The sequence below is a fragment of the Triplophysa dalaica genome, chromosome 18, assembly GCF_015846415.1.
Source record: "Triplophysa dalaica isolate WHDGS20190420 chromosome 18, ASM1584641v1, whole genome shotgun sequence".
NCBI classification, from domain to species: domain Eukaryota; kingdom Metazoa; phylum Chordata; class Actinopteri; order Cypriniformes; family Nemacheilidae; genus Triplophysa; species Triplophysa dalaica.
In genome coordinates this window covers 16,208,204-16,231,547 of record NC_079559.1, presented here as the reverse complement: position 1 = coordinate 16,231,547, position 23,344 = coordinate 16,208,204, and the positions used below count along the sequence as shown (strand labels likewise).

The following is a 23,344-nucleotide window of genomic DNA, read 5'->3' as shown; positions in this document are numbered from 1 at the left end:
AAATAAATTGCTAAATGTAACTAAAATTTACATAAAAACAAAAAAATCTCAAAATAAAAGCTTATTTAACTACTTAAATATAAAAACTAAGAACAAAACTATAATAACTCTGCAGAAAAGCACTGATGTTTTTTTTACTCTTCTGTATAGTATGTTCCATGTTTGATGTCATATTAATTGAGAAACTGCGTAGTGAGTGAGTATGTTAAATAAGTGCACATTATTTAAAATGGAAAACACTTGCATTAATGCATTTTGGCAGGCGCTTTTGTCAAATCCCTGGTATTGAACACATGACCTTGGCGTTGCTAGCGCCATGCTCTTTTATACACATAGTGTGTATGTAAATTTTAACTTAATCTTAAATAAATTGTCCACCAATTCTATTTTTCACAATTCATTGTCAACATATTCTGCTCTACAACGAGCGTGTGGTGTCCTGATGGGGTGTTTAACCTGGTCTGTAGTTAACTATTGTGTTCTCTGGGGTGTTCCTCTGATGAGGTAGAGGAGATCCTCACATGTCTCCTAAAGATCCTGTCCAGCAGGCTACGCCGAGGAGGCTCGGGAGGCTGGTTCCAGTCCAGGTCAGGGGGCAGCGTCCCCTGGGGCCCGAATACATTAAGGTCATTAAAGCACTCAGTCTCGATCATCTGCAGCGAGGGAGGGGTGAAAGAATACATAAAGAGACACAAGAGATAGAGAGAGGAGACAAGTAGAAAGTAAACAAGATCGGTTTGATGATGGGTGTGGTCAAAATGCAAAATCCTCTTTAATTTGTAATGTAAAACAAGAAGTAAAACATCTGTAGTTATGTATATCAGGTGCAAATGTATAGCACTTAAAGGGGCAGTTCATCCCAAAAGTAAAATGCTGATAATTTATTCATCCTCATGTCATTTTAAACCCGTATGACTTCTATTGTATGAACAAAACATTTTCTCAAAATATCTTATTTTGTGTCCCAGGTTTTAAAAGACATGTTTGTGAATGAATGATGACAACATTTAATATTTCCTTAATAACATTTATTCCTGCAGTTGTGTCTAAAAAAACTTCATACCTCATTTTGCCATGGGATGGAGACACTTCCAGTGGCAAACTTGGTGTAGAAATCATTGTCTGTTTGGTCCAGATTGACACCTTTAACGGTCGAAAACTGCTCAATGTCCAGAACGTCTTTACAGTAGACAGCCCTGGGCTATAAAGGGAACAAAGAATAAAAAAATAAGCAAAAACCGTCATGAGACAAACTGGAAAAAAAAATCTCAGTTTTCTTGTTCCTTATTTGTTTGACTTTCTTTCTTTAATGTGATGCAAATCGAGATATTTCGCAGAATGTCCAAGCTGATCTTTTTCATACAAGGAAATAGCATGGTCACCATCCACTTTCATTGTTTAGATCAGCGTAAACATTGTGTTTCTAACTCACATGCAAGAATCAAAGTTCAAGGTTTGAATAGACATGATTTTACGTAAACCAAAAAGCAGCTCACGTCAGGCAAAAAGGAAGGTTCCAGAAAGCCGGCCTCCAATCTCTTAAAGTTGATGTTCTTAAAGAAGGGGTGGGCTTTGACTCCAGCAGGTCCTTCCGCCTGGCAGCCGAGCCTCTGTTTGGGATCTTTTGCTAACAGCTGTGGGACAGGAACCAGAGAGCAGCCAGACATGAGGAACCCAGGTTTGTACATTCTTTAAGAGCAGAATGTAACCTATTAAACCACAGCCAAAGTTGGTCAGTGAAACATTAGGAAAATGAGGTTGCGTGCCAGATGGGACATTTAAACAGAGCAAACATCCTAGAATGATGGTCGGCGATCGCAAACCAGACATCACAAATAAAAAAAACGCACGCTAGGGCCAAGCCAGGCTGGGAGCGTTGTGACATGGTTAAGATTAACATGGAGGCCGCATAAAACACCACTGGGTTTTCATAAAAGGCAGTGAAAGGGATAGTTCATCCAAAAAGGAAAAATCTGCCATCATGTGAACACCCTCATGTTGACAAAAACTTGTATGTGACTGTTTAATCTTTGCAATATAAAATAAGATATTTTGAAAAATGTCTTCGTGGTTTTGTGCCCATGTAATGGATGTTCTACAAAATATCTTCTTTTGTGTTCTGTATAATAAAAAGTCATACGGGTCAGACATGAGGGTGAGTAAATGGTGACATTGCTTTCATTTTTGGATGAACTATTATTCCACTTAAACAATACTGAGCCCAAAGCAGAAAACAAGCACTACCGACCAGAGAAATGAACAAGACAGACTCATCATTACCAGCTTTGTTCACTCAATCAATGAGCCTCTAAATCAGCCTCTATGGAGTGTTGAGATGACAACAAGCTTCTGCTTGTCCTTTGCTGCACCTTGTTGGATGGTGACCAGCACAGAGCAGTGTATGTATGTGTGTGTGGCCTCACCATCCTGCAGATGGCTTTGGTGTCTTCAGAAAACTTGTCACTGTACTCCTCTTCCTCCTCCTGCACCCTCTTCTCCACCTCTTCCCTCTTCACTCGTTCTTTGCGAGCGCGGAAAGGCGACCGTCCGGCAGTCATCTCGTAGATGAGACAACCCAACCCCCACCAGTCTGGACTCATGCCGTACCGCTCATTATTGATCACCTCTGGAGCTGGACATCAATACAGAGGCAAATCAATTCCGTCAACATTTTCATATGAACAGTTCCGCCCAGAATTTAAATTTTGTCTTTATTTACTTGTTTACAATGTAAGTGGATGGTGACCCACTTCTCAAGCTTCTAAAGGACGAAAAGGCGTCAGTAAACTCCATGTGACTTGTGCTGTACATTTGGGGGTGTTCGTTTACAACCCTGTATATACAGTCTCAAAAATAATTTGGAAATAGTCTATTAATTTTTTCTAATTAATATTTATATGTGTTTAGCTAAAATTATCATTTTTGTTTTATTCTGTGAACTACTAACAATAATTCTCATAATTAAAATAAAAATATTGTTACTATTTGCATTTATTTGCAGAAAATGTACATTTATTTAGGAAAGTTAATATAATTTATTTATTTTTGAGATAACTTGGATTTTTATCACAGTTTTCACAAGTCTTGTCATGCTGTCAGTCTTTCACATTGCTGTTGGGTGACTGTATGTCACTCCTGAGGTTTGATTTTGTATAAATTTAACAGACACAGGACTAGAATGAACACGATAAATCTAGAAATGCTGCTTAAATGAAAATCTGGAATGGTCTTTTAATTTTTTCCATGGCTGTAGTCACAAATAGGTCAAGCTTTGGAAAATGACTTACCCATGTATCCCACCGTCCCCACTCGGCCACGGATCTGTTCTCCATCAGGTACTTTAATAGCCAGCCCCAGGTCTGAGATCCGGATGTGACCTATAGGATTACATGAGGATGATGAACAAACATGAGCAAACCAAAATATCACACGATCAAAAAAGTGACCTGACTTACCGTTATCATCTAAGAGTATATTTTCTGGTTTTAAATCCCTAGAATGATAAAATGACAATGTTAATTGCTTCGCTGCTATGAATTCATGATGCTACAAGGTCGTGTCACTCCAGATGTTTGCATTTCGCTCACCTGTAGACGATAGACTCTCTGTTAAGGTGTTCCAGACCACAGCAGATCTCTGCAGCGTAGAACTGCACGCGGTCTTTTTCAAAACCTGGGGTTCCCATGTTATAGATGTGGAACTTCAGATCGCCACCGTTCATGATGGTCAGCACCAGACACAGGGCGTCTTTGGTCTCGTATGCGTATGCTAAACTCACCTAAGGAAAGAAATATGATTGCAAAAATGTTAAAGTCGTTTCATCGCATTCTAACAAACAGCAAAAACATATGTTCAGGTGCAACTTGAACTGCAACCAGTGCAACTACATTTTTGGTGTTTTCTGGAATATGCCATGTTATACTTTTAAAATTATGCTGTTTTCTGTGAGTAACAGTATTTACAGAAGGTAAAGAGTTATACTCATGGTTTAGTGAATATACTGCAAATGTATGAAAAGAAGAATATAGTGAAAGCATAAGAGAAAGCAGGACTGGACAGAGGCACTGTTTACATCAGTATTGAGCAATTCAATCACAAGTGGACGCATGTGACCACATCACATAAGTAGCGTGAATGTTAATGTGTCACATGCAACAGAAAAGCACTGTCTAACAAGAGAAACAAACCATCATTGTCCCAAAAGTGGTGTTTTAAACTTTGCAAACTGGTCAACCTCCACCAACTGGATGTGTATAAAATAAATGATGACTAATCGTGATTTAGAACATTTTTAAATGTATTTATATATATTTACCAATATTTGAAATATATAAATGTTTATTCATTTTTATATTAATTGTCTGTGTATTGTGCATATTCAATTTATATTTCTATACACAAAAGCATAAACATACATGTATATACACATTTAGGACATTTATAAATGTATTCATTTATATTTACCAATAATTGAAATATATAAATGTTTATTAATTTTTATATTAAATGTCTATGTACTGTGCATATTAATTTTGTATTTGTAAACAAAAACAAAAACATACACATACATGTTTATAAATTAAGGGCATTTTTAATGTATTTATTTATATTCATCAATAATTGAACATTTACTTATATACATTTATGAAAAATATAAAATATAAAAATGTTTATATGTATAAATCTTAAATTAATAGGCAAAGAACACAGACATGTATTACGTAAACCCAAACTTTTTAAAGTGGTAATAAAGAAAAGACATGTGAAAAACGAAATATTATAAAGATTCTACTTACCACAAACCTGCTGTTGACCTTCTCAAGAATCTGTTTCTCATTGAGAGCCATTGCCTCCCCCTTCCTCTTCTTTATTCTTTTCTTCTCCAGCTTTTTGCAGGCATACATTTTACCCGTGGCTCTCACCTGGCATGCACACACCTGGCCACAGAAAGACGGGTATTAAAACTATTATTATTATAAATATTATTTTTATTCTGTACAACCCATTTACACAGAAAGAGACTGTTCAAACAAAGTTGGCTATTTAAGTACCATTTAGGGGCAGAACATCTGAAATACCACAACAATAGACTGGCATAATAAATAAATATTGCATTATTTTTAATCCAACATGATTAAATAATAAAAATAAATAAATGCATAGTAACAACATAAAAAGGAAATAGTGAAAGATTACAGATCATTTATTGATTCCATATTGAAAATGTTTCAAATGTGTATTGACTGTACAATTTGTAAAAATAAACTGTCCATCTCATCTCCTGGAAGTTCTTTTATTCAAGGAACCTGACTAAACTTGTTTTCCAGCTCTGTGTGTAACACGCATGAGGAAATAAACGGTAGGGATGATAACAGAGAGCCTTTTGACAGTCTTATATTGCAAATCCAAAGACATACATAATACAGACAGTCATAATAAATGAAACCACAACTCATCACTTTTTAAGAATGTCCTCACCTCTCCGAAGCCTCCTTTCCCCAGAACTCTATACTGCCGAAACGTGTCTTTCGTGATGGGCTGTCTGGAAATGAAACCATGACATCTCGCATCAAACAGGAAACACAAAACTGCAATTTTCACATTTAGGTAGCAGCTATATAACTGGGAAAGGTACAAGATCATGTAGTCAATCGCAGCCAAACAAAGTTGTGTCTGTGTTTACAATCTCGATATAGTCCGCTAATGGAACGCTGTTTATAAATCTGATTTCTGCTTTAGACTTGGATACACTTAAAGTAACTTTTCATAAGCCAAACTAGCTGCTGTCAGCGGTTAACAGTTTTATAGAAAAGAAATTGAAAAGATTATTGTTCCTCCAGCTTCTTTCAGCTGAACAGAAACATAATAACAGTAACGAGCAGTGCGGGGCGAGAGCCGTGAGGGAACGAGGCGAGGCCGGTGACGCGAGTGATAATGAGTATCAGCTGCGCGTTGTACCGGTCTCGCATCTCTCACAGAGGAGATCGGAAGCATAAAAGGACAAGCGACAGGAGTATACGACGAGAGAGGACCAGGCCTAGATTTTATGTTATGTTTTTATTATGTTTGTATGGCCGGCAGTCGACCGTGAGGGGGCTGTCGGCACTCTACATTCGTTTTCTTGTATGTTTATTTTATTATTTAAAGTTGGTTATCATTCACCGGTTCCCGCCTCATTCTTCCTGTTTACTTTGAACTTGCCACAATAACATGCCATTGGTTGCGATTCCAATAATTGTGTCTGTATAAAAAAATGTTTTTAGATCTGATCTTGTAGACATTTTATACCGTCATTTCGCAAGCCGTTTGCTTTATAGCAACTATTTAAGCCTTTATTACGATGCCAAATGACATTCTACATAAAGAAGTATGCAACCAACCTTTCCAGCATCTTCCATTGAAGGAAGCGGTCGAAGTACATACTGTTCTGATAGTCGGAGAAGGGAACACCACTCAAGTAGTCATGAATAGCTCTGTCAGATGAAACAAAACATGCAAATTACAGATGCGTCGTTTGAGTAAGCAGTACAAATGTCTGAAACTAAAATCAAGAACAGCCAACTCTCAAAACCAGCTTGTAGCATATACTAGTATACTGTAGTATTCAATTTTATTTATATAGCGCTTTTACTTATGACATAATGTTATATACTGTATTTTTGATGGGACAATGCATAGATTTCAGTGAGTAGCAAGTGCAAGTACTAGGACAACTAGAAAATAAATGTTTAACAGAAGTTTGTTTTTGTAGTTGTCTAAATGCACATTACACAAACAATCACACCCAAAATATATATGAAGTACTTGCATTCAAACTTTCTTTATTCATTATTTCTTGTCATTCATTATGGATCAGTGTGGGGTTGAAGTTTGGCAACTGATTTTTTTTAATAAAAAAGTGTTTGTGTCTTACTTGCGACAGTCACAGAAGATCTCCTTGCAGGCGCTCACTTCTAGATTTTCTCTGCATATCTCAGCAAGACCTTCGGCTACATCCACACACTCAGGGGACTGTCAGAGAAACAAAATCCTCTCCGGTTACTAATGCACACAAGCGCACTTAACATCCAAAGTCAACACGCACACACAACTGGAAAGTTAAGCCGATTCACACCTGCTTTGTGAGAAACGTCTTGATGATCTCATCTCCTCGACTCTTTCTCTTCTCGTCTGGCATCACCTCGTATTCCTCCTGAACGACCAGATACAAACAGAGATGATTCTTGACGACGAGTTATATATAAACGTAGGGACAAACAAACTGTAAAATAAGCCAATTTGAAAACGACGCCACTTGTAGGTTAACGAGAGCAAATTAAATACTTGTCCTCCTCTGATGAAATACGCATGGGGCATTTAATATTTAATCATTTAAATTATTCAATTTAATACAATTATCATCAAATAAAATGAAACAAACTGATTATTATATGCAATAATTATACTATAAAATTAATATGAATATAAACTATTAAAATATAAATAGTTACATTATTAGCCACCGGTCAGGCCAATAAACAAAAACAGACTGGAAGTTATCTTCGGGCCAGGCACATGCATCCCATGAAACACGCTATACAGTTCTGCTAAAAAATTTACATACCTCTTGCAGAATCAGGAAAAAGCTGAAACATTTGGAAAAATAAGAGGATTTTTGAAAATTAAGATTTATTTTTAATTGAGTTCTGCCCTGAGCAAGTTATTTCACTAAAGAAATGTTAACAAAGTTCACACTAAAGAATAATAAAAGAATTTCTCAAAATGGCCCAAGGCAAAAGTTTACATACCCCTGGTTCTTAATACTGTATGATGTTACCGAAACAATCAATGACAGTTTTTATGTTTAGTCATAGTTTTTTAAGGGTTACTTGTTTGTCATTAGTCATTAGACTGTCCACTGATCTTCAAAACAATCACCCAGGTCCTCCACAATCTTTGCTTTTTCTGCATTTCTGGATATTTGACCCATGTCCAGCAGTAACTGTATGATGTACTCTTTTTACATTGAGGACAATCAAGAGACTCATACACAACTATTACAATAGATAGAAACATTCAGTGCTGCCCACAAAGTCAACACCATTCATTTAAAGTCAGGTGGGTGTAAAACCTCTGAAAATTGTTTTGGTGTAAATTGTTATTGTTTCATTTATACATCTCATTTTTTCATTCACTAATGTCCTTCAGAAGATTTAAAAATACATAAATGTTTTTCAGGAAATTATATATCATTTATTTTTACACCAAAATCAGTTTCAGATGTTTACACCCACCTGACTTTAAATGAATCATGTTGACTTTGTGGGAAGCACTGAATGTTTCTATCTATTGTAATAGTTGTGTATGAGTCTCTTGATTGTCCTCACTGTAAAAAGAGGAATCTCAACATCATGCAGTTACTGCTGGACATGAGTCAAATATCCAGAAATGCAGAAAAAGAAAAGATTGTGGAGGACCTGGGTGATTGTTTTGAAGATCACTGGACAGTCTAATGACTCATGACAAAAAAGAAACCCTTAAACAACTATAACTAAATATAAAACCTATCATTGATTGTTTAGGTAACATCATACTGTATAAAGAATCAGGGCTATGTAAACTCTTGCCATGGGCTTTTTTGAGAAATTCTGTTATTATTCTTTAGTGTGAACCTTATGTTAACATTTCTTTTGAGTTAAATAACTAAGCTGCAGTGAGGACCAAACCTCAAATACCCAACCATTCAAGACACATGTAGACCAGGCTTTGCGCCCAAAGTCAAAAATCTCAATGATAATGAAACCGAGACAGACCGCAGTGTATAAATTAAACTTGCATCATTGTTCAACACTGGAAAACCGAAACTACGTCCAGCGATTACACAATTGTCACCTCCAATTCTGACGTATCTATTTCTATTCGCTGAATGATGAGAAACATCATGTAATTCTGTCTGCCATTGATTACACAATGAATGATCTACACAGTCTAGCACATCCTTTCCCTAAGGGCCGTAAATGTGCCTGTGTGTGTGTGCGGGGTTAACACTCGTTGACACCCTCATCAACACCCCGTTCAGCCGTCATGCTCTGTGGATCCTATTACGTAAGACTAACCATGAGACCACCTGCAGTTCCTCCTACGAAGATGTAAACACACACATACACCAACGAACAAACACAAGTGCTTGTGCCCACACCAAAGCATATGCATCCACAAATAGGTTTTCACACAAATCAAGCGTCTGCATTTGCGTCACACCGTATGGGACGAGAGGCGCGTACACATATGCTTAATAACCCACTGTGTGTGACTTCAGGTTGCTTGGTAACCGGCCAGTCAACACGGCAGGATTCCGTAAGGTCCCGGAGCGCCACAGCACGGATCAGCAGCATCACTAAATACACTGAACGTCATTACATGGTGGGGGACTGCGTGTGCGCGTGTGTGAACACCGCGTCTCCACACATATGCCGGTATGATTTCCATTCCCCTTAACACATTTGGCATCGCCTCCGATGGATGATTTAAAATAGTTCAGTGAGTAATGACCGAGGAAAGGAATGCTGAAAAAATGTTCTGCATTCTACACAAGTCGGGCTTTTCGAACAGCATTTGAAGTGATGTTGAACACCATAGAAGATAAATGAATTACTTTGAAAACTTGTGTATATTTTTTTAGTCGTAAATGGTTATTTATGAGCCCAATGAAGGGCACTTCAAGAACTGTAATTCTGTTCTCAACTTGACTCTATGTTGGCGTAGTTTGTTGAATATGAAAGGAGCTTTACATATTTTGACATAGTCCCTTCTGCCATTCTTTGTAATCATTGTGCACTTTTTAAAATCGTGGATTTTTTCAGGGCCATTAAATTGAATATATTCACGCAATTATTTAATTTGACTTTATAATGTTCTGTGCAATATATTGTGTACATGAATCAAATAAATAGGGGGTTTTACCTTTTTGTGATGAAATTGAATTGTAGTTGACAGGCACAAAAATTAAGAGACCATTCCAAAATTATTTTTGATTTTTCTAAATGTACTCTTTATAGGTAAAATGGTAATTTTTGTTTCATTCTATGAGCTCCTAACAATATTTCTCCCAAATGTCAAATAGAAATAATATTTCTGTTTGTATTTCTTTGCAGAAAATGAGACTGGATGAATATAGAAACAAAGAAACAAGTTTACATCAGCTTTTAAGCAATACAGTTTAAACAGTTAAATTTGTACATGTATTTAGGAAATTCAAACATCATTTTTTATGTGAAAACTATGATTTATTTGTCAGTTTCCATGTGTCTTGTCATGCTGTCGGTCTTTTACAATGCTGTTGGATGACTTGAAATTCAACAGACACAGGACTGGAATAGCCACAATACATGTATAAAAGCGGAATAAATGAAACTTGGAATGGTCTCTTCATTTTTTCCGCAGCTGTATATAAAAATATGCTATATTTAGACGGTCAGATGACTATCGGTCAGTGGCAAAAAAATCTACAATATGGTTCAAAAGTTCAAAAAGAAATTTGAAAGACTTGAAATGTTTTACATTATCTCGTTAAATTGTTTGAAATTACTCTTGTAGACAACAATATAATTGTGCAACGCTATCATCTCTTCCACTAGGGAAAAAAAATGATATTTTGTTTTTAAAAGTCAAAATTATTTACTGTCGTTATTGACATTACGTCATGAATTGATGAAAGATAAACTTGCACTGAATCTTAACTGTATTATTATCACGACTGTAACAGTTACAGTAGATTGCGACATGCAGTTAGAATTGCAGCTCTGCTTCAGACATCTTTCAATGGGAAATGCTGGAATTTGCAAGGGAATTTACCATGCCTGCATGTTAAAGGTCACAGCATGGAAAAAAACAGCAAATACAAACACTCACAATCCCACACACACACAAAGATCTCCAACCATAATAGTGGTTTGAGAACGGACATACGTCAGTGGATCTGAATGGTACAGTACAGCGAGCAGGCCAAAAAAAATGGCTGACTGCCTGTGACTCGGGGGAACTGTGCCAATCTGATTTGTGTGTGATAAAATCGTACTGTTCTGTATCCGCCATCATGGAAAAATAAAACCTGGCCCAAAAGGGGCAGCGATATGCATATAATCAATCTGATTTTTTCTAAACACATTAGCTGAAACAGTGTTAGGAATCTACTTAAATTTTTTCCTTGTCTCGCAAACACAGAGACACATTCATAGACTACACACAGTGAAGACATAGACAGGTCTGTCTAATTCTCTACAACAACTGAGATCCTGCTACTTTATGACGTCAAAGCAGGCCTCAAGCCCCCCGGGTGATTCCTTATGGTGCTTGCACAAGCACACACACTCTTCATACGGCACAAATGCATGTATCAAATACACTGCAACATCTTTTCCTCATTTCATTACATTCAGTCTGCTGTTTAAGGTCAGACCTAGAATCAATCTTGATTCAAGTCAACAACAAAGCAACTACCGATTCGTTTTCTGAATGTAGAGCAAAACAATTTTTAGGTGAACCTCACAAAGCAGGGACTGGAGTCTACTATTAACAAGAAAATTATATTCAAGATTTTTTTATTATGACACTTTCAAGTACATTTCATAAATTCTCTTTGTTACAGTTTATCCAGATGTTCACTCTTAAGTTTGTTTGAAAATTTCATTCCTGATATTTCATCTCTATATTTTTCATCACTGTATGGACCACTTTGTAAGACGTAAACACTGTTCGTACATGCATAATAAAATGTTAAAGATATTGGTTTAACATTCGGTTATGAATGTATTGTTGGTGGCATTTTGTTTAAGGGTCAATGACGTGACATGTATTTTTTGTGTCCAAATTCATTATTTTCCTAAAAAGAATTTGAATAAATACATGTCATATATCAAATGGATCTACAATATGTCCTTTATAAGAAACCCTTTTCATTTTATTGAAATTCAATAGATTTTTTGAGTTTTGGTGTTTGAAAGACCAAAAATGTCAGGTGGTGCGACCGTCCGAACATACAAACAGAGAACAAAACTGAGAAATAAATGTTAATTTTCTCAATAAAATTCTTAATAAAATATTTTGGCATGATTTTATGTTAAATTTCTTATATATGAGGGGGAAAATACTCAGTGCTAAATACATTAAATGTATATTATTTTAAATTAATATATGGTCGCACCACCTGACATTTTCTTATTTGTCATTGACCCTTAAACGTTTGTGTATTGTAAAAAAAGCGGGAAGTTCTTCTGGATCAGCATTAGCACTACATCTGAAGTGGTCTATGACAGAAAATGATACAGGTTACTATATTTCTTATGAAAATGAATGTAAAAGCAGAACAACAATATGTATAAAATAACATGTATAAAGGCATTACCGAGATTCACTTGCCTGGCCTGAAGTTACCTTCCGGTATGTGTTTGGTTATCGGTCTGGCTAGTGGCTAGTAAGATAACTATTTTTGATAACTATGCAAATTGACAAAAGACTAAAGAACCTATTTTATACAGAAATTCCATTCACACTGGATGCGGTGCGACAAACTCCTTGCTCTTAAAGGTCTCATTAGACAAGCACTTTCTACTAGTTGGTATAACTAATTAGGGTCTTCATGAAATGTCTGGAACATATTTTGCTTAAAAACACTCAAAGGCTGTGTTAATCTTGTCTCGTCAAAAACAGCTCTGCTCACAGCAACCCTTTTTGGTGTCTCTTTAACTGGTAATGAGTTTCCCGACCCTCCTTCTGTCCGGCATGTCAACACAACACACGTGTAGTACTGCCATGGCAATGGTTTAGCTTAATAATATTTCCTGAATTCCTCTGCGGTTAGTTTCGTCTTAAACGTCTCAAATCATTTGTCCGGAGAAAAAAAAATCTGTCACAGCAAAATGCTTGTGTGCTTACCTAAAATCCACAGAATCCACTGCAGATTGACATGTTTAAACGTAACACACTCAAATTGAGAGCTCGTTTGCTGTGAAAGACTTTTCAGCCTAAGCACGAATGATTTGAGAAGTTTAAAACAAAATTAACCTGCAGTGTTCGCTAGGGGTGTCGAAATTAATCGTTTTTACGATGCATCGCGATGCAAGCGAGGACGATTCGGTATCGGTTCAGTTACAGACCATAACCGGTTATTACGTACTTACGTTTTTCTGACGTCATCTCGCATACGTGCTTCAATGCTTTAGCATACAATAGCGGAGGAAGCCGAGTAATCAAAAATGCTCCAACTACTTTAAAAGCCGACATCTAGGCACATTTCGGCTTTTATGAAAAACCTGGTAAGCACGACCTGGAGAGGACACAAGATGTGTGTAAATCTTGTCACGCACAAATAAAACACGCAGGGGTCAATACCACAAACTTACAAAGCCCGGGTTTCGCCACCTGTTGAATACACTGGAGCCGCGATATAGCCACTTCCCTCACGCAGCCACTTTTCAGAAAACACTGTGCCCGAACTCTACCACGAAACCACGGCCCAGGTAATGAAGTTAATGAGCCGAGCTCATCGAGTTGCAATAACATGCAATTCCTGGACTTGTCCTGGACATCCGAACACAGTCGAATGTGACAATACAATAACGTCTCACACAGGTGCACATCTTGCAGAGCTACTGTCTCATGTCGTCGAGGAATGGCAGCTATCGAATAAAGATGTAGTCCTTGTGACAGATAATGCATCGAATATGATCGCTGCAGCTCAAATCGGAACATTGAGATCACATGAAATGCTTCGCACAAACAGTTAATCTGGCGTCCCAGCGGGCGCTTAATGTGGCCGCACTCGCCAGGCTTTTGGGCAGAATCCGACGAATATCAACATTCTTCCATCGTAGCACCACAGCGAGCCACTTTACATTAAAATGTGTTACAAGTACATTGCAGTATTTACTGTAAGTACTAAAGTACACTCCTTGCATTGTGCACTTTAAGTATTTATTTTTTGTATTTGCTCCTTTTGCTCATGCTTATGCCTAGACTTGAGTTTTGTATGATGTTTGATACTCGAAGAAGACCAGGTAAAATAAAAGTTTCAGTTCATATATCTGACTGCTTGTATTTATTGACAAACATGTGAACTAGTAAAATTTTAATTTGAGACGTCAATGCATCGTCAATGCATCGTGATATCGAATTGAACCGAATCGATGACATGGTAATCGTAATCGAACCGAACCGTGACACCAGTGTAGGTTCACACCTCTAGTGTTCGCCCCTGTTCATTAGCAAAAGAAACAGCTTGCTGCAGCTGCAACAAGATACTGCAACATATAAGCTCACATAATGTATTAACATTCATACAGCTAAACTCCAAGTGTCCGTCTCCACTTATATACAGTAAATTTAACATTGGCTTTGAATGTTCTATTTTGCCCGCTATTATATGCTAAGGTTAACCTCCTATTTAAGGTTCATTTACGTCAATTCAGACTGTTGATAAATATAACTTCCATCGGCAGTTTTGTCTCATTCATTCGGTCTCGATCCCTCTTGAGGAACAACTTTGAAGCTAATCCTGCTTGTACTTTCCCAGGTTGATTAAGCACTCTGGCTTGAAGTGATTCGCGAAAACAAGCAGGTTTTTACTTATGGTGTCTGATGGATTTCCACAAAAAATTAAATAAATCCACTCCTGCCTCTTCCTAGGTTGGAGTCTATGCAGCAACTACACTGCATGTTGTCCACATACTTTAGTTATGGGGTCATGTACCACTTGCGCTTGTATAAAAACAACAATTAAGGGGCGATAACATTATAATAAAATCCGCTTTGGACCTCACAATCGAGCAAAATCTGAACAGCTCGATTTCTCACATGCTTGCAGGGAATGGCACACCAAAACAAACATACTGGGTTCTTATTTTTCCCGTTTTCTGGGTTGCTAGATGCACCGGGGACCCGATTATAGCACATCATCTGATGTCTCCTTTAATGGTTTCTGTTGTCTTTTGTCGTGTGACTCATGATGCAGACAGAGAGTTAAAGTGTGAGGAAGACAGGCTTACTTGTGCAGTTATATTCAAAAGTGATGATACAACGCATCGCGATGCTTCTCGAATCTAATCGTAGACATAATAAGCAAATCATGAGACCAGTGACGATGCAAACCCCTACTCGACAGTTATTGACTCTTCTAGAGGCCTACCTGTAGTTAAGTTTGGGCAACATAGCGTTTATATTGTTGCCGCCCAAATCGTCTATAAATTATAATAATAACTATGGTAATTTATACTTCAAAAAAATTGTGAAAACATTTCTTTAAATTAAAAATAAATAAAATATCGGCTAAAATTTTACTTTAAAAACTTTCCAAAAAATTAAACATGCTTTAAAATCTTTAAATTCTGTGTGTGTCTATATACATAAATGAACGATAAAATCTCAAAAGTACATAACAAAAATGCTACAAATTAAACGTGAACGCTAAAAATATAAAAAATAATTGCCAATTAAAGATATTAATAAAACTAAAATAAACAAAAAAGAACCAATATAACTCTGGTAAAGAAATAATATAATTTATATATTACAGCAATGGGAATTTGGAGGGAAATATACTTCATTGTCAAAAAAACTAATGTTAGAATTCAAAACATCCACATGCAGCACAATATACAAGGGATGATTACGAATTTGGTCTCTATATAGCTTTGTGCGATTTAATTCATTGTGAAAACGACTCTTAGAATAAGAAACTGTAATTACCTTTAATTTCTCTGGAAAACATGTAAATAACAACTATTTCTATCTATATAACACCCAGTAAAACCCCAACTAAAACACACACGTGCACACACAATGATTACTAATAACATTCATTTGTGTCATTTTCCTTCATTATGTGAAATTTACCTGCTCTTATCTTATTAGCTGAATGCTTGTAACCCATGTACCATGTTCTTAATGCTTTAAACGTTCTTAAACCTTTTTCATCACGCCACTAAATTGCTGCTGAAACGCACCCATAATAGTGACCTATACAGTTAGACACCTTAACAGCATAAAGCTTTTTTGTTAAACATAGAAGAGATTTCCAAGACACAACAAACCAGCTCAGCATCTTTCAGTTCTGTACAAAAAAATAGAAATATGCTATGTTTTATGATGGTGATTTCCTGTCATGGTTTCAGGTCGGTGAGTTTCAGACTGTATGGGGTCTATAGGCGGGACCAGACAATGGCCTCATTCAGTGACCACACGCCAGTCCTGATATTCTGGGCTTAACTCCATGATAGCCCAACTAGTCATGTAGGTGGCATGATGTCCAGTGGAACATTGCACAGAACCAGAAGAAGGGGGGGTAACAATCCACAGGGATGGCTTGATTGAGAATTTAAGAGGTTTTCAGGAAAGTAAAAGAGCATGTTGTGACTAAAAGTTTATCAGAAAGGTGACGGCTCTCTTAAACAGGTTTTTTTTTACAAGAATGTGGGTCAGGTGCATTTGGCTGAATTCATATTTACATTTAGGTATTGGGCAGACGCTTTTATCCAAAATGACTTACATTGCTTTATCCTATACATTTTACATAGGTATTTGCAATCCCCTGGGATCGAACCCACAACCTTGCGTTGTTAACGCAAATCTCTTACCACTGAGCTACAGTAAAACCATGAACACGAATGAACGGGTGGGTGTGTTTGTGACGTACCATGGCGTCCAGAAGCTGGATGCATCGCTGCAGCTCAGGTCTGGTCTCACAGTAGAGGCGGAACAGAAGTCTACCAATGGGCTGCTTTTCGCACAGGCTGAAGTAATCCAGATCTGAGACGAACAAACATATCACATTACATCCAATCAATTACATCACACAACTACCAATGTTAGACGAATACAGAAAATTCATGGGCCACAAAACTATACACTCACCTAAAGGATTATTAGGAACACCATACTTGATTGACATTGATTCAACAAGGAGCTGAAAGCATTCTTTAGAAATGTTGACCCATATTGATAGGATAGCAACTTGCAATTGATGTAGATTTGTGGGATGCACGAAGATCCCGTTCCACCACATCCCAAAGATGCTCTATTGGGTTGAGATCTGGTGACTGTGGGGGCTATTTTAGTACAGTGAACTTATTGTCATGTTCAAGAAACCAATTTGAAATGATTCGAGCTGTGTGACATGGTGCATTATCCTGCTGGAAGTAGCCATCAGAAGATGGGTACATGATGGTCATAAAGGGATGGACATGGTCAGAAACAATGCTCAGGTAGGCCGTGGCATTTAAACAATGCCCAATTGGCACTAAGTTGCCTAAAGTATGCCAAGAAAACAATCTCCACACCATTACACCACCACCATAATTGCATTAATGAGAAATTGAACAGGTGTTCCTAATAATCCTTTAGGTGAGTGTATTTCGGCATTATTTTTGTTATAGAAATATATTTGCCTGTCTCTATGATGATTCTTTTCCTCACACAATAATGGTTATGATAGGGCCCTGCTTTTAATCAATATTATTAGTCACCCTTTATATTTGTCACTGGGTTTTGCAAATATCTAAAAAGTAAAAAGTACTTAAAAGTGCTTGATAGCTTTGACAACACAGCGTTTAATAATTTAAAATTTCTGAAAAAACGCTAATTTGGACATCCAAGGTTTTGAAAGCGCAGTGACGATACGCATTTCTGTAAATTTCCCTGTCACAGAATATATCCTTTGCTTATAGTTCTGCTACACACCATTTCAACGTTTGATTGATTTCCAAACATCGTCCAAAAACAAATATAAAAATAATATAAACCATCACTGTTCTGTTTTTGTTCTGGACCGCAATTTGCATATTTTCAACCATATGCTTTACATATCCTCTGTACATATAAGTTCACTACACTGGCACCATTGTCACTACTTTTACCTTATTTAGATTTACCCTCCAATATACTTATTATCATTATTATGCATCACTATGGAATAAAATATGTAAATTGGGATTCTGCCAAAGGAAGAAGTACGACAATCACAGGAAGTACAAGACATATTGGGTGTCGACACTTACCGATGCTTTTGCTCAACTCCGCGCATTGACTGATATGAGGGAAGCGAAGAATCTCCCTCCATTTTTTACTCCTTCCTTTACGTTTTCCTCCTCCACCTAAAAGAGAAAGACATAATAAGCCATTTGATTTTGAGAACATCCCCGCAAGGCAAATACTGGCCAAACATTCAAAACTGTACCCTGTTTTACCGCATTTTGTATCTCTCTTGCCAACTATAGAGTTGAGTTGCAGCTTACTTTACGTAACAACATGTAAAGTCAAAGGACTTCTCACTTTCCTGTGTAATCGCACTCGACAGCTCACCTTAAAAAAAGCTCACTGTAGCTTGATGTAATGCAGTCAAACGGTTTTGAACGCTGATGTTTTATGTACTTGATCAATAACAGATTTTTGTTCATTTTTAACCAAAAAAGCTAAAATTGTATTATCCCTAATCATACCGTGCAAGACTTAAGTACAGATTATTTTACAGTTAAAGCTGCAATATGTAACTTTTGCTTCTCTGTTGAAATATCACAGGTGACTTGATGACTACATACCGATTTTTACGTGGGTTGAAAAACAACTGACCTTTCCCACAAACCCAGCATCTTTTGTTTATTTTAACTCAAGTAAAAGTTACAGATTGCAGTAACTTTAAAAAAATAAAATGCTTTTATGAACTCTCATCAAAAAAAAAAAGGAATAAAAATAATATTGATCAACAAAATATTATCCCACTATTCATGATCCAATCACATCCTGCTCCAACATATTCAGATCCCCTCAGAAACACGGCACTTTACAGAAGTCTAATGCATTGCGAGGGCCGTTTCATGCTGTTTTCAAATGTCAGGATACTTTATTTGACCACTAATTAGCTTTGAACCTCATAAAATCTCTCCCCATGACTTTGAACATGTGCCATATAATAAAGCATGTCAACATCTGGTGTTTCCGCACGAGCGTATGTAAGCTCCAGTTCAAAAGACATTTCTGACGTCAGCACAGGTCAAAAATATGCATTCCTTCCCGAGAGAAAAGCAGAGCTTTTACTACAATCCGCGGTGCATTTTGCAATAACAGTTTGTCTTTCGAAACTCGCCAACTTGTCCAGCTCAATAAAACACAGCTGCTTCCTTCATTAGTGACAAAAGTGATCTTTATCATCCGATCACTACGACCTCAGAGCGCATTTCGTTTCAGAGACATGGGGAGGTTTGGTGCTTCTGCCCTGGAATGGGAACATGCGTTTTCTAGAGAAATTCTCATCCGAATGGAACATTTAGCCATAGAGGATCCCAGCACTGTGAATAAATGAAAGTTTCCAAACACACACACACACACACACACATACACAATAAGGGTAGTTAAAGCCGACCCTTAAGGACAAGCTTCTCTTAGAGTTCTTTCAATGTACACGTACATGACATGCCTCACTAATAGGGAGCCAATTGTCTCTTGAGAAGCAAAAGTTTTAATGCCAAAAAACAAATATTTTCCCACCAAACGGAAAGTTAATTGATAAAAAGTTAGTAAACCATTCATAAAAGAAAGTTTTAAAGAATAAAAGCAGGTGTTATGTGGTTCTTAGCCTATCTCTATATTTAATGTAATAGTTCACGCAAAAATTAAAATTCTGTCATCATTTACTCTATAGTCATTTCCAACCTGTATGGGTTTCTTTCTTCTACAGAAGACAAAAGAAGATATTTTGAAGAATGTCGCTAACTGGACCCCATTCACCTGCATTGGTTTTGTGTCCATATAATAGAAGTGAATGGGGGCCTGTGCTGTTCTGTTACCAACTTTCTTCAAAATATCTTTTGTGTTCAGCAGAAGAAAGAAAGTCATAAAGGTTTGAAATTACATGAGGGTAAATAAATGATTACCAAATTTTATTTTAGGGTGAATATCACTTTAACTGAAGCAAAATTCAGAATAGCAATAGCAAGTAGAAAATGAAGCTCAATAACTGTGAAGTAAACCAAAGGCTATTGGTTGTTTAAAGAGCCCTTTATTAAGCTCCGTCTCACTTCCTGTTGCAATAGAAAACACATTAAAGCTTTAAATAACTATAAAAGGAATTTAACAGTAAATTGATCACACCTGACAGGGTCCATTTAAGAGCAAAGAAACGTAGAGTTAAAAGGAATAGTTCACATATAAATTCAAATTTTGCCATTTAAATGTGTATATGCCTCTTCTGTGGCGATATTGTGAGAAATGCCCCAATGGTTTAGAAATTATATGACGGAAGTCATTGAGGAGCAATGTTCTTTAGTTACAAATTTTACAAAAGTTACAAAAGTTATCTTATTTTCCATTCTGCAGAAGACAGTTATTCATTCAGGCTTGGAATGACATGAGGGTGAATAAATGAAATAATTTTGAATTTTGAATAAATTCGCAAATGTTCAGCTGGAATATTCAATTAGACCATTCATGTAACCATTTTAAATCTGCAGTTGAGTTCCTTTCATTTCTATTGTTTTGTGGGATATCAATACAGTGTGTTTCTGCAAGTCATGACTTTCAGTTTGTAACTGATAGCAAAATTCAGATTAAGGTTTGATATCAGAAAAGATTGCACATCTGATGCAACAAACTTTAGGTTTGTTGTGTTTTAGGTGTTTAGGTTACAGATTCAAAGAAACAACAGAAGCAGTGATGTCTACATTGTTTAGTGGTGTAAGAAGCTGAAAAAAATATCTGCGGCATAAAATGTCAACCTTGTTTCTCATTTTTATATATAAAACCTAATTCACAGGTGATTCATCACTATGATACCCAGATTTCACAGTCAACAACAAAACTCTATCTGGAAAGCTCCATCCTTTCATGAAATGTTTAAAGCAAAGTTACCGCTGTGAATTCACTGATCTAATTGAAGGTCTGGTAATGTTATTATCTCGTTTCAAAATTTTGAAGTTTGCATCATTGGATATTACAATCGGCCGTTTAGTCAGGTTCGTTATTTGAATTTTGACTCGTGTCAAGCACGTGCACTCTGGAAAGTGGGAGAAAGCAATCTGTCTGTTTTAAAGCTGGTCCATGCGTTACATTGGAGTCAATGGAGGTGACACAACTCTCTCAATGGCTCTGCTGCTGCCTTCTGCGTAACATCCAATCACAGCAAACAGTCCTCCAGCAGATTTGATCTAGAGCGAATGTTTTAGCAGAGCTCAAAACATGCTCCTAACTTAAAAAAAATTACATTTATTATCAGAAATTCTTAATTTTATATTTTAGAAAAAATGGATAGGGAAATAGTCTGGAAACAAATAATTTTCTCCATACTCCATTTCCTTTTTTCCATGCTAATCCAGACATGGAAAACAATCAAATAAAAATCCATGCTTTTCCATAATTTTCCAAAACACGTAGGAACCTTGTTAGAAGTGTACAAATAATAACTTTTCTGGAATTCCTTCACAATACCCACTGACTTGTCAGTTGTTGAGCTCATCCCAACATTCTGTTTCTTAATTCACTAGGTCTGTTTTAGAGCCAAGAGTCGGAGCAACAGCCAAGGTCAGAAGGATTCTTCACTCATCCAAGTAATATAAACAGGATCCAACTTTCTGAGAATTTCTGAGAATGATATATGGAGAACTGGAAGGACCTCTTCGCTAGCGTGTCCGATCACTGAAAGCGGGAAAAGTTATGATAAAGTAGGACTCCAGCAGGATACTTTAAGGGATCCTGTTTCATTAATTTACACAGCTTTACTGTAAAATCAAATTTGCAGCAGACCCAAGATGTATTTACATGGAAACTTTCAAAGGTAAATTCAACAAAAATTACAGCCCCTCATCTTGTTCCAAAACATGACTTTCCGCTGTAGAAAATAGAAAATACTTCTTTAAATGTTTCCTATCAAGAAACTGAGATGTCAGTCATACTGAAGGTCTGGAACTTATCGCCTCTTTCTTTGGAAAGGCCCAACCAAGAGGCGATATGACTGACAGCTAAAGCAACCAATCACATTTTCGTTTTGTGCCGCGTCATGTTTAGAGGCGTGGAAATGTCCCCGAAGCAACAGACCGCTATACATTCACGAATGTGTCAAAGGTTAACAGAAAAAACATGATTATTAAGTTTATGCCATGAATTGAGCGTTTAGTCTATCGTTATGAATACTTATAGCAACCGTTGTAAACACAACAGCTTACTTCTTTGAAGGCTTTGTTGATTCCAGGCGGACCGTTAAAGAACGCGACACACACGACACACAAACCAGAAGCAATAGGCTTTTAATTAAAACATCTTACATAGTTAAATCTCTTTCTCTTTGTAAATATAATAAAAGATTAGTAAAGACCTTGATTGACGCCTCGAAAGCTTTAAATAGCATTATGAAGGAAAGCGGATTGCAGAGTTTGGCATTTGCTTGGCAAACCCGCCGTGTGCGGGCACATTTAAGTGTTATCAGTAACAAAGTGAGTAAGGACTCAATCCAAGAATTCCAGCCACTGCATGAAATAGGTCACACCGCTGCCAGACGTGTGCTTGCCATTCCTAAATGAAGATAACAAACGCACGTGTTATCTTCATTTAGGAATGGCAAGCACCCTTTGTTTCTGCATTCGGACTGACATGCCTTAAACTCTAGTTTGCTCTATGACTTTGTCTGCTATTAACCAACCTCAGATATGCTGGCGGTTTCCTCTGAGTGCATGTTTGTTAAAACGGTCTTTTTGTGTAGCGTTTTAAAAGGACGACCATATTAAACTCTGGGAATCTTCAGAAATCCTTTTGGAATTGTCCATTTATTTTGTGCTTGATCACAGTCATAATGTTTGGATAAAATCTAAAACACGACAAGCAGCTTTTGGCACGGCAGCTGCCGACACTTGAGATGTGGGATTTCAAATCTTTATTTCAGCTCTCTAACTGGGATAAACACTTTCAGTGTTAAACACAGTTCTCTAAATTTATATTCCACAAGATCTTAAAAAACTTTTTCTCTACAGCCTTAAGTTTTTTAATGGAATCAATGGACCGGACAATTAACAATTACTAAATTTTGACATTTTACAAAGTACGATCCCGTGTGTCCATTACTTTGACTGGTAGCGCATATTGACACTATCTGGTTCAGGCTTTTATAGGGCGCACTCAACATCCGTCAATACACTAAACCCCACACCATCCATAAAATGACAGAAAATCCACGTGCACATGATACCTCACTTTGTGTTCTTACACACACAGCAACATTTCTCTTCCTCAGATGCTAAAACTAGACTGTATTACGTTGATAAATTAGTAAGAGCGTTAATTAATTTGTTCGACAAGGCTTATTCAGGCTACACCCTTTTGTTTCATGTTTGTT

At 36.9% G+C, this 23,344-nt stretch overlaps 1 protein-coding gene across 2 annotated transcripts in view; it reads right to left on the bottom strand.

Moving 5' to 3' along the window:
- grk5l (G protein-coupled receptor kinase 5 like) overlaps positions 1-23,344 on the bottom strand; it is a 47,016-nt gene that overhangs the window by 4,365 nt on the left and 19,307 nt on the right. The window contains exons 2-15 of one of the 2 annotated variants that reach the window (XM_056772410.1): positions 18,027-18,122; positions 16,667-16,779; positions 7,115-7,192; positions 6,914-7,011; positions 6,381-6,473; positions 5,479-5,542; positions 4,797-4,937; positions 3,588-3,778; positions 3,456-3,493; positions 3,288-3,377; positions 2,424-2,632; positions 1,497-1,634; positions 1,064-1,201; positions 457-653 (exon numbers count right to left, since the gene is read on the bottom strand). In XM_056772410.1, coding sequence (XP_056628388.1) covers positions 468-653; positions 1,064-1,201; positions 1,497-1,634; positions 2,424-2,632; positions 3,288-3,377; positions 3,456-3,493; positions 3,588-3,778; positions 4,797-4,937; positions 5,479-5,542; positions 6,381-6,473; positions 6,914-7,011; positions 7,115-7,192; positions 16,667-16,779; positions 18,027-18,122 — 1,673 coding nt within the window. In that variant the 3' untranslated portion in view covers positions 457-467. The remainder of the gene's footprint in view (positions 1-456; positions 654-1,063; positions 1,202-1,496; positions 1,635-2,423; positions 2,633-3,287; positions 3,378-3,455; positions 3,494-3,587; positions 3,779-4,796; positions 4,938-5,478; positions 5,543-6,380; positions 6,474-6,913; positions 7,012-7,114; positions 7,193-16,666; positions 16,780-18,026; positions 18,123-23,344) is intronic. The other variant, XM_056772409.1, reaches the window with a different exon arrangement.